Here is a 12563-nt window from a genome sequence, read left to right as displayed (position 1 = left end):
ATTTTTATTAACTGGAGGCGACGGCGGCTGCGGTGGCGGCGGCGGGACCCGTAAGTGCTGCTGCTGGGGGCCGGAGAGGGGGGAGGGGGGAGGCCCGGGGTAGGGCCGCCGTACCATGCGCGCTGGGGCCGGAGGCGGCCGGGGATAAGCGCCGGGCGCGTTGCGGTCTGGGCGGCGGCGGCGGCGGCGGCGGCGGCAGCGGCGGCGGTGGCGGCGGCGGGGTCTGAGCGCCGCGGTGGTCCCGGCCCCGGGGCCCGGTTCCTCCTCCTTCCCTCCCTTCTCCTCCCTTTTCCTCCTCTCCTCAGCCAGGCCTCCTCCGGGGTATGAAAGTCGGCAGTGGGTTCCTGAGTAGCGGCGGCGGCGGCGGCGGCAGCGGTAGCAGCAGCAGCAGCGGCGGCGGCGGCAGCGGCAGCGGCGGCGGCGGCGGCGGCGGCAGCGGCAACAGCAGCGGCGGCGGCGGCGGCGGCGGCAGCGGCAGCAGCAGGAGGGCGGAGATGGAACCCACCTTCCCCCCGAGTATGGTCATGTTCAACCACCGGCTCCCCCCGGTCACCAGCTTCACCCGGGCGGCGGTGGGGGCCGCCCCTCCCCCGCAGTGCGTGTTATCCTCCTCCTCTTCCTCCTCCTCCTCATCCTCCTCCTCCTCGACCTCCTCCTCCTCCTCCTCTTCCTCGGCCTCCAACTCCGCAGCCCCGGCCGCCGAGCCTCCCCCGCCTCCTCCTCCTGCCCCGGACATGACTTTCAAGAAGGAGCCCGCGGCGCCGGCTGCGGCCTACCCCCCGCAGAGGAACTCCTGGGGCTTTCTGCAGTCCCTGGTGAGCATCAAACAAGAGAAGCCCACGGAGCCCGAGGAGCAGCAGCATCACCACCACCACCACTACGGAGGGCTGTTCTCGGGGGCGGAGGAGCGAGCTTCGGGCCTCGGAGGCGGGGAGGGGGGGAGCCACGGCGTCATCCAGGACCTGAGCCTCCTCCACCAGCAGCACGGCCAGCACCCACCCCCCCAGCACCACCGAGATGTGCTGCTGAGCGGTGGCCGGACGGATGACCACCATGGTAGCGAGGAGCCAAAGCAGGACACTAGTGTCAAAAAGGCAAAGAGGCCAAAGCCAGAATCTCAGGGAATCAAAGCCAAGAGGAAGCCGAGCGCTTCTTCCAAACCTTCTCTGGTGGGAGATGGAGAAGGTTCCGTTCTTTCCCCAAGTCAGAAACCTCACATCTGCGAACACTGTAGCGCCGCTTTCAGGAGCTCCTACCACCTGCGCAGACATGTCCTCATCCACACAGGAGAGAGACCTTTCCAGTGCAGCCAGTGTAGCATGGGTTTCATTCAGAAATATCTGCTGCAAAGACATGAGAAAATTCACAGTAGAGAGAAGCCATTTGGCTGTGATCAGTGCAGCATGAAGTTCATCCAGAAGTACCATATGGAGAGACACAAGAGGACACATAGTGGAGAAAAGCCATACAAATGTGAGACTTGTCAACAGTATTTTTCAAGGACTGATAGATTGTTGAAGCACAGGCGCACGTGTGGTGAAGCCATAGCTAAAGGAGCAGCTAGTGCAGAACCTGGGTCATCAAACCATAACAGTATGGGTAACCTGACTGTGTTGTCTCAGGGAAATACGAGTTCTTCAAGGAGAAAAAATAAGTCAAAGAGCTTATCTATTGAAAACAAGGAACATAAGACTGGTAAAGCAAATGAATCACAAATTGCAAATAATATCAACATGCAGAGTTATACGGTAGAAATTCCTATTGTGTCTTCCAGTGGGGGCATAATTGGCGCTGGTATAGATGAATTACAAAAAAGGGTGCCAAAGTTGGTCTTCAAAAAAGGAAGCAGAAAAAATACAGACAAAAACTACCTTAATTTTGTGTCACCATTACCAGATATAGTTGGACAGAAATCACTGTCAGGGAAACCAGGTGGTTCTCTTGGCATAGTGTCCAATAGTAGCGTGGAGGCCATTAGTCTTCTCCAGGGTGCAGGTGGCAAGCAAGGCCAGCTAGGTAGCAACTATGACGATGCCATGCAGTTTTCAAAGAAAAGAAGATACTTACAAACTGCCAGTGGTAACAGTGCCTTTTCTATAAATGTTGGACACATGGCCTCCCAACAGTCTGTCATCCAGTCTGCAGGTGTGAGCGTTATGGACAATGAAGCTCCATTATCACTTATTGATTCCTCATCTCTAAACACTGAGATCAAGTCTTGTCATGACAAGTCTGGAATCCCTGATGAAGTCTTACAAAGCCTTTTGGACCAGTACTCCAGTAAATCTGAGGGGCAGAAGGAGGATCCTTTCAATTTAACGGAACAACGAGTTGATTTACACCCCTCAGCAGAACATTCAGACATGGTTCAAGAGGAAAATTTGAGCCCAGGCAACCAGACACCTTCAAATGACAAAGCAAACATGTTGCAAGGATATTCCAAATACATCCAGCAAGCTTTTGAGAGATCAGCCAATAGCACTGGTTTTGCGTTTGGACCCAGTTTCCAGTTTGTTAGTTTGTCTTCAACTCTCCACAACCACACTTTATTTCCAGATAAACAAATATACACTACATCTCCCCTGGAGTGTGGTTTCAGCCAATCTGTTACCTCAGTGTTGCCAACTACATTGCCAAAGCCTCCTTTTGGGATGTTGCTTGGATCTCAACCAGGTTTTTATTTATCTGCTTTGGAGGCCACCCATCAGCAGCTGACTCCATCACAGGAGCTGGATGATCTGATAGATCCACAGAAAAACTTAGAGACTTCATCAAGCTACCAGTCTACATCTCAGAAATTGACTAGCCAGAAGGAACAGAAAAACTTAGAGTCCTCCACAAGCTTTCAGATTCCATCTCAGGAGTTAACTAGCCAGATAGATCCTCAGAAGGACATAGAGCCTAGAACAACGTATCAAATTGAGAACTTTGCACAGGCATTTGGTTCTCAGTTTAAGTCGGGCAGCAGGGTGCCAATGACCTTTATCACTAACTCTAATGGAGAAGTGGACCATAGAGTAAGGACTTCAGTGTCAGATTTCTCAGGGTATACAAATATGATGTCTGATGTAAGTGAGCCATGTAGTACAAGAGTAAAGACACCAACCAGCCAAAGTTACAGGTAAGGTCCCAAGTGTGACCAGGCTGGGGGTCTTACAATGTAATTTTGTTTTATTTTGAGAACACTGCCATTGGAATGTTTCTACATGATCCTATTAAGAATAATGTAACATGCCCTTTCAATGCAACTTTTCATATTTAGTTTATTTTGTTAGTGTGATTTTAGCTCTGTTTGTATTATGATTTTTAATCAAAATCAATAGATTAAAAATAGTTTGACATTCAAAGTGACAATGTTTAGCAATCAAATTTACATGTATAGATTGTCAGGGAATAGCCCAAAAGTTTTAAATGCAAAAAAAAAAAAAACTACAAAAAATTTTGTTCCTAGGATTAAGGTTTATTCTAATTGCTTTACTCTCAGGAAAGTGTAATAACGCATGGGAATTCTATACATTATCACTGTATTGGAATATCCAACTTGCAGATAGAAGAATGATATACATTTCAACATTTAAGTAAGGGATCTAAAACATTTCAAATTGCTATCTCTATCTGGGCTGATCCAAAATTCTGAGATGTTGGCTACCTACATTTTGTTGCAGCTTTTCAAATGTACTCTGATCTTCCAAACCACATTCATTCCAGACTGGTAGAACAAATATTCTTGGATCTTTGATCAAAGCCTGGAATGATAGCTTTAATATAAAGAAGAATGAAAAGCGCCCTCCCCTCATCCCAACTATAACAAGGCTGTAATTCCATTAAGAGATTCTAGTGACATCAACAGAAATTGAAACCCAAGTGGTTGGTTCGTATCATAAGAACCATAAGATGGTATTATGTAATTAATATAAATTTTGGGGATGCATTTATTATACATGGTTTAAAACATTTTCTCTTCTACTTGTCTTCTAATATATCACACACCTCTTTATGTTTTGTCTTTGCCCTCAACCCTGTTCTTCAAGGTTCTTGGGCCTACTCTCCTTGTTCCCTTCTCCCTATCTTGACAGTTTGAATTTTTAAATGATTTACATTCCAAAACATAATTCATTATGTACTTTTTATATGTCTTATGGCATCAAATAGTCAACAGTAGTGTAAATGCCCTTCCCCCCATTTGTAAATCCAGTACAAGTTTCCATGTATAATAATATCCTAACCCCACTTACTCACAGCTCTGTGTAATAAGGTTGTAATTCTGTCTGGTGGCTTAACCAATGAGAATTGAGCTCAGTATTTCCTAATGACATCAGAACCTCTGTGAAATTGCAGCCTTTCTTGTACTTTCTGGAGTACATGAGTCAGTATTGTACACGGATCTTGTGAAGTTAATGGAAACTTGCTAGGAACGCTAATGGCCATTCGAAGCTACTGATAGGCGGTGGCGCTGCTCTAAACCACTTTTTAGCAAATGTATTTTTTTCTGATTACATTTTTTATTGTACTTTGATGTTTATGCTCATGAGTTTTTTTATGTACTTTTGGTGATGTTTCAGTCCTATGTACTCTTCTGACGTCAGAAAAGTACCACTGGTTGTTTGCAGTCTTATTGTGTAATCAGCCTATTACAGGCTTCCATGTATAATAAAGTAATTAACATTGTGCAAGTGTACAACACTTCTGTTAGGAAAGCAGTGTTTGAAAAAATAAGAAATTATTTAAAAAATGTTTCAGAATACCAGTTAATTTTTCTTCTCCACTTCCCCTTCCTTAGGCTGCTTTCACCAACTGAAGTCACCTGTTTGCCAATGCAAGGTTCTTAGAGAATTTATTTAATCCCCTAAATTCACTCTATACTAACATGAGTCTATATTTCTTATTACAGTTGAGTGCAGTAAGTTCTTCTATTTAGGTACAGAGTGCAAGCTGTAATCAAGGGATGGAGAGGACCTTTACCACTGTATCTCTTAAGCTGTATAATTTTTCTCAATTTTTTTTGTTTTATACAGGTTTTGAATTTCTTTAACTTTGTGTGTACTGAATATTGCATATGTACTATTCTGATTTGTTTGCTCTAGCTTAATACCAATAAAAAATCCTGTTAATCACAAAATTGAGGAAAGGAGATATCACTTAATACCAAGTTATACTTTTCAGATTTCCTATTAGCTAAATTCCATAGGATATTTATCATCTGTACCTAGCAGTTATGGGACTTGTGCTTTTTAAAATTCAGTACACTTATTGTGTTAAGCATAGATTCTTTGCATCCAAGTTTATTGTAATTGAAAATCAGTTTGAATATTTTCATTTTTATTAGTGTTTTAGCTATGCACAATATTGTGAAACCATACAAATTACATATTTTGTAAATTAAAATTGTTTTTTCTTGAAATTTTTGAGTTGGCTATTGTAGATGCTATTCCAGGTAGATTATGTTCTAAGTCTTAAAGTAAGAGACTTTTAGTTTCCAACTTCTTTTGTTCCTAAGTGCATTCTTTAAAACATTGTACTAAAGTAATAGCATTGGAAAAACTGAGAGTGTATATAATAGTGGAAAAGAATTAATATTAAGTATAGATAAAATTTCATAGTTGGAGAAGTTAAAGGGAAAAAAAAATTCTAAACTCCAGAAATAAGTAAAGGAACCTAGAGCACGTTATTAATCAAGTTAGTGTTAAGAAGGCTTTTTAGATCTTGGATAAATCTAAATAAGGGAGCTTGGAATGAATAATGATAAACATATACAGCCTTAAGTGTGCAGAGAAAATAAGCTCTTATAAATATAATAGCATTATGAATTATGAAAATTGTATATGGAAATTTGGTGGACAAAATGAGTAATTTGGAGGGAAAATGTTACATGAATGGGATAGGTCTATGACGGAGGCTTTCTATTTTCAACATGAATATTATATATTATACCTAAGCAAATGTTTAAAGGGTATACTTTTAAACTAGGCAGCAGTTTGCCAGCTGTAGACCCAGGGCCCCCCAAACATCAGGAAATGTAAATATGTTTTGTTCTCTTGTGTAGGTAGAGCTCATATCCAGGTTTGGTCATTTCTTTGGAAAAAGGTCTTCAAATGAGCAGAAATCTAGAAGGGGAATTCCTGCATCTATGAAACTCAATTCTTCATATATATTTTCTGTAGTGGAGAAACTTCAGGTCTTGGTGTCCGGGGACCTGTGTTCAAATTCTGTTTGAAATACATGCTAACCATGTGACCATGAGCAAATGATATCATTATCGCTTTAGGGACTTCAGATATAACCAAGTACAACTCTTCATAGTTTATAAATGAGGAAACTAGGGCCTAGAGCTTAGGTGACATACTCTAGGGACATAGAGGTAGTTAGTGGTGTAGCTGAGATTAAAACCTGGGTCCACTGACTCCCAACCCAGCACTCTCTGGCTGCATGTAAAGTCATCTAAGCTCTCAGCTGCAGTTTTCCCTTCTCTGCTGGGGGTTAATACTTATGCTACCCTACCTTACAAGCTTGTTGTGAGGCAAACAATTAGTAAACTTTAAAGGACTCTACAAATATAAGCCAACACCTAACGGTCCTCATTTGAAGGTTCTAAAAATTTTTTTTTGATCTAGACCTGTTGTATCATTGGATGTATCTAACTGCCAGTAATGAAGCTTGAGTAGGAGCCCTGCAACTTCTAATCTGACAGAGTTGTTTGGGGACATGAGATGTTGTAGCACTTGTTCAGTCACACTGGTAATAATGTGTCAGGTGGGATTTCAAGCCCAGGTTATAACTATCCTCTCTGTTCATAGTACTATCAACTAGGCTCCGAACTTCTACTTTAAACTAACACATAAGTACCCGCAGATTTGTTTCTTTCATCCTTATTTTTTTCCACTATAGAATTTCCCCATATTCTTAGAATAATAAAGTAGTATAAGCATTTATTGTTTCAGAAGATTTTTTAAAAATTGGATGGGAAATCTTATTCTTCTGACTTTAGTTATGTGGTTTTGGATCTAAGAGCCATTATTATTCAACATGAATTAGAATGGTAGTCTTTAGACAACTAAAAGTTTTAAGTTAAAAATTTGCTAGCCAACACAAGGTCAGTTTCAACCTACATAAAAAAATTAGTGATCATGTTTTATGCATATTTTGTACAGTAGTTTTAAAATGTCTGCCAACAGTGGTATGTTTCACTTTCATGTATTCTCTCTCTCTCTCTCTCTCTCTCTCTCTCTCTCTCTCTCTCTCTCTCTCTCTCTCTCTCTCTACCCCTCCCTCCCTCCCTCCCCTCTTTCTTTCTCTCAGAGCTACAGAAGGTTAAATCTGGTTACTTCATTTATTTTTATGTATCGCTCTATTCCTGAGCTCAAAGATGCAAAATGAGTTTCATCATTCTTGATGCTTAACTATCCCTTTCCATTAAGATAACTTAAACTGTGAACTGCTGTCAGTTTTGATCAGTATGTTCTTGTTGGGACATGCATACTTAACCTCCAAACTAGTAGGCTTCCTACTTGAACTGAAGAACTTTTTTTTTTCAAATAGTTGGCTTTCAGAATTCACAGTGCTTTTTTTTTTGTTTAAGACTAAAACACAGGTATTTAAGCCTCACTTTCTGACAGTGGAGTTTATTTACTAAGATTGTGAAGCAATGCTTCTTTGTTAGTGCTATGAGATGACACATGCATCATATTGCACTGGGTCATGTCAGTAATGTTCCATGAATGTTTTGTCATGGGATCTCCCTTGGTATTTTTGAAGAGAGACATGGCAATTGACCAACCTTCTTGTACCTTCAGTGAAATGATAAAGAGCTTGATGCCTCCTGGAAACCTTGAAAATGTTTTATTTAGCAACTATTTGACTTGTTTTCTTTTCTACATTCTTATCTCCTGTTTTATTATAATAATGAGAATTACTATAAACATAAGATCTAGAAGTTTTGTTGCTGCCTTTACTTGTAAGTGGCCAAGGCATCTGTCCTATGACACTTCAGCTTTTTTCAAGGAAACGATTATCAGGAGGCATACATTTCGAAGTATTTAACCCTTCTTAGGTTGTTCCTATTTTCCTATAGCCTTTATGTGTCTATATTTTTATAGATATGTAATTCTATAAATATATTGATCCTACTTAATTCTTATGGGTATTCTTGGGCCATTGTCTAGAGGATTGCCTTCAAAAATTAGAATACAGTCTCTTTTAAATATGTTAAAAATAAATATTACCTATTTTTAAAAGATGATGTTGGACACTAATGGCATATTTAAGTTAACCTGGAACAAATAGAAGCTTTTATGGAGCACTTTAACATACAGAAGAAACTGTTTAATTTCATAGCAAATTAAACTGATGTGTAGTGAGTTGAATTTATTACACAGTATATGAAATCTTACATCTGATAATTACTAAGTGCAGTCCAAACATTTAATTAAACCTCAAAACAGCTTAGTAAATTCCATCAACACATCATTTAAACAGTGCATTTAACTATAATCCACCGCTGCAACTATTTGCTTATGAAGAATTAGCTTCTCTAGGACCATAGGTGAATAAAATGTTTTTTACAAAGGAGTTATAAAATTGAATGCCAAATAGTAAGACCACTTTTGAGTATCATATGGGATAAATATAAATAGCCAAATAGATTTCTATGTAGCATAAATCTTATTTAAAAATTAATTCCAAACCAGTGTTTGCAGAATTATCCTCGAGTTCAAGCGGAGATATGCCTTCTACCATAAGTTGGAAGTGTGGGGAAGTAGCTGGGGGATAAGTATGTTGATTGGAAGGAATACTCATCAACTCACCATATACAGAAAGAAGAAGGAAGACTGGGCCCTAGAGCTGCTGGGAAGAGGTAAGGGATACATGTATAAGGTGTTTGGGGGGGGGAACAAGTTGAAAAATGAAGTGAGGAGTGTGATACTTATTACAATAAAATGAGGGGTCCCTGCAATTATTAACATTGATTAAGAGGGTAGTAGATTTAGCTCAAATCCTTCCTTTAATTATGTCCCACTTTCTCAAATGAGATCATATTCGTAAAGCATTTAGCTTACAGTATCTGGCACATAAAAGGTACTCAATAAATACTTGTTCTCTCCTCTTCCACCCTCCCCCTTTCAAACTTCCTTTAGTGTGGTTATTGAATACAAACCCCAATACTAATATGGTAAAATGAATAATAAGCATTGTATTCTCTTTGCATTCTTCATCTAGTCAAATAAGATGACCAGTCTGTATATTCATTGACTTTGTCTCACAACTGTTAGAGGTTCATAAAAATTGAAAAATCATTTCCCTGCCAAAAAAATTGCAGTTGGAAATGGTAAAGTTCAGTGATAAAATCAGGTGGGTAAGTGCTTGGGGAATGGCTCTTCGAATTTATTTGGAATAATTTTATTTGAAAGAGAAGCATTTGCCTTTAATATCCTCGAACGCACAAAAATCAGAAGTGTGTATAGAGAGGAATACTATGTTTTATGCTTTTTCTCCCCCCAAAAATGACTAAGTAAGATTGAACCTCCTTAACATTTTTTACATGTTTTCAAAACTTGGTATCATCTCAAGCCGAGATGACTTTATAATTCATTTGGTTATTGGGCTTTAGATAAAAAATTTTTTTTATAAGCATTATTTACATTAGAAAGCTAAGATTTTAGTTTTGTGGATAATTTATTTAGTCTCTACATTTTTTTAGATTGAATTTTGATATTAGATTGCAAAAAAAATGAATGACAAGATTAGCACTATAACTTTTATATTTGGTGGTACATAAACTAGGCGCTTCCTGCAAGGAAGCCCAGTGCAGAAATTTGAAACAGTTCCTTCTTTTGGAAGGATAATGAGAACTGTAAATGGGTATCATTGTGGGTTTTCATGAATAGACAACCCATGACCTCTGTCAATACAGTGGTGGAATTGGAAAGAGCTTTTCTGAGGCAGCAATTTTTTATTTCATGGCTGAAAAACACAAAAGCAGTTGCTAAGCATAGTTTTAAAAGTAGGACTAAGGTTGAAGAATTTTCATCTTAAAAATGAATAGGTATCAATTCACCATGAACCTATCAGGTAAATTTGATTTAAGAAGCAAAGCTGTGACAAAAGCAATGTGAATTGCTTTATTTACAAAACTAAGCATTTTGAAAATTAAATATGATTTAATTACATTGCATGTTTGGCTGAAGGACTAGTGAGCACAGAGCATTTGTGTTACATATTTTTCTTTACAAAGTCTTAGTAATAGTTATAGGTGTGTCTTATCTCCTATCTTAAGCTCCATTTATGTGGTGTATTCTCAGAACCTTTGGGGATGATATGAGAGCATGTTCTGATGAGTGCCTTTAATTGCCTGCTTTTTAATAAAGACACCAAAAGCATCAAAGAGGTAATCAAGCAGAATAAGCACTACATAGTAGTATAAATTAGAGCCTAGCAAACAGATAGAATTCCACATGAGGATCCTATCTTTTACTCCTTGTTCCTATAAAAGGAAGAATTGCATTAGGATAGAGATTTGAGAGGGGAAAGAGTGGAATCTAGGGAGGCTGGTGTTAATTGATACATAATTTAAAAAAAATTTGTCTGGAATACACACAGGAAATGGCTACTTCAGGCTAATAGTATAAACTTACATAGTCTCCTGTTGAAGTTTAATAGAAATGTGTAGACGGCAAATGAAAGTGTGATTTGGAGATGTTCCTGGGGCTATGCTTTGTCATGAGTAGATTATGGAAGATGATTTTCCATTTTTCTCACCCTTTGTTTTTTGCTGACCCTCAAAAAAATTGCTGTGTGGGGCAATATATATGAGAGGAGACAGTGTCATGCAAAGAACTTTGAGAGGACAGTGAGGCTAATTTTACCAACTGGATATGTTAGAATTAGATTAGATTTAGGCTTATTTAGAAAAGATAACAGGGAAAGGAGAATCTTAACATAAAATTCAATATTGGCTCTATTTAATGAAGATACATGACAAGTTCCTTCTAGATTTTAAGCAATATATATGTGTGTCTGTGTATATATGTACATTATATATATATATTTTTTTAGAGGATAATTTAAACCTTATGACTCGATGTTGAATATTTTTTAATTAGTGGAATTCTGGCTGAATAGTTTGAGAGAAGCATTAGTATCATAAACTGCTGATAGTGGTCTTGCAAAGAGTGCTGCATCTGGAGCCTTGACCTGCCTTAAATTCCAGCTCTGCCACTTAATTTCTTTGTGATCCTTCCCTCCTCTGGTCCTTAGCTTCCTTATTTGTGAAATGAGAGCTCTGGACTAGATGAATTTAAGAGTCCCTTCCGGCTCTAAATCTAAGATCCTATGATATGAGAAAGGAATGCAATGGTGAGGAATATGTTTGGTTTTGTTTTTCGTAAATTTATAAAAAACTGGTAAAAATTTTGTGGGTTATATACATTGCTGAAATAATTTTGTTACTTCTAACAGCTATTGATGAAACATGTCTTTCTGTTTTCCAGACAAAAATAAACAGTAGTAAGTACTCACAGCTTAATAAGAATAGTTATCCTAGATTATATTATTTTCCAGATGCTTATTGATCCTTTTGTGTGTACTGCTGAATTACACATTTTTAAATAGTATTTGGAGTGTTAAATAGAGATGTTCACTATTCAGATCCCAAAGCATGTGGGGATTTGGCCAAATGGATATGAGAATAGCAATTTAAAATATGTTTGTAGAATTGCCTTTTGCAAGCCATTTTCTTAGTCATACAATTGTATTGTCTTAATGCTATCTTCCCAAAATGAGTCATTTAAAAGTACAAATTTTATACAATGTCCTTTCTCTTTTGAAGTTTAAAGTGCAACGTATTTAAGGCTGGGGATGTAAGAAAAGGATATTTTCAGATAGAATGATGTCAGTAACAGATGGTGGGGACATTGCTCAGCAATAAATATGATTAATGTGATTAGAGCTATTAAGATTGTGGAGAGGAAGAAAAGAAGTTCAGCCCATCAATATGTGGCAAGCCATTGCCCTAACCTGGCTTGACTTGAGATTTAGAAAAACTCATTTCATTTACTTTAACAAGGTTCAGTTTTTGAAGTATACTTAATGGAATCCTTTTATTGGGATATAAGATTCATATAATTTTCTACATTATTAGAACATTTTAAATGAAAATAGGACAAAATTAGCTTGGGCTCTGTTCAGAACAAAACAAAACAAAAAAATCCTTTTGGAACCAGAGGGCAGGTAGCAAAGTTATTTTGCTAAACGTTTCATTTTATGAATGTGATACATGGTACTGAGAATGTCAATTTTAAAACATGAAAAAATTAAACTTGAACTGTGTTTAGGAAGAGAATAAAATGCATAGGAATCCTTAAAAAGGATTGAAGTAACATTAATCTTAAATGGTAGAAAGAAATAATGAGACTAATTTCCATACTGATAACTGAATGTCCTGGAAAGGAAGTTGTTATATCTAGTAGAGTTCATCATTACCTGGAACTTTTTCATAAAGAACAGTCATAGTTTAAGAGTAGTTGGGGGAAGGGAAGGCCATGATATGAAATACCACCTAAACCTGATCT

At 38.5% G+C, this 12563-nt stretch overlaps 1 protein-coding gene across 2 annotated transcripts; it reads left to right on the top strand.

The window, feature by feature from the left end:
• ZNF281 (zinc finger protein 281) lies at window positions 1–5119 on the top strand. Of its 2 annotated transcripts, none has more exons than XM_036756033.1 (2): window positions 1–50; window positions 310–5119. In XM_036756033.1, the coding sequence occupies exon 2, from the start codon at window positions 324–326 to the stop codon at window positions 3123–3125; it is 2802 nt and encodes a 933-aa protein (XP_036611928.1). In that variant the 5' UTR covers window positions 1–50; window positions 310–323; the 3' UTR covers window positions 3126–5119. The 2 variants fall into 2 exon arrangements, with proteins under 2 accessions (XP_036611928.1, XP_036611927.1); XM_036756032.1 differs by having other exon boundaries at window positions 5–50; window positions 306–5119.
• The last annotated feature ends 7444 nt before the right edge of the window (window positions 5120–12563 follow it).

Source organism: Trichosurus vulpecula, chromosome 4 (assembly GCF_011100635.1).
Source record: "Trichosurus vulpecula isolate mTriVul1 chromosome 4, mTriVul1.pri, whole genome shotgun sequence".
Classification (NCBI taxonomy): Eukaryota; Metazoa; Chordata; class Mammalia; order Diprotodontia; family Phalangeridae; genus Trichosurus; species Trichosurus vulpecula.
This window is presented reverse-complemented; position numbering and strand designations above follow the sequence as displayed.

Bases quoted from the DNA above. Each gene is read 5' to 3' on its own strand.
- ZNF281 (XM_036756033.1), top strand. From the start codon at position 324: ATGAAAGTCGGCAGTGGGTTCCTGAGTAGCGGCGGCGGCGGCGGCGGC.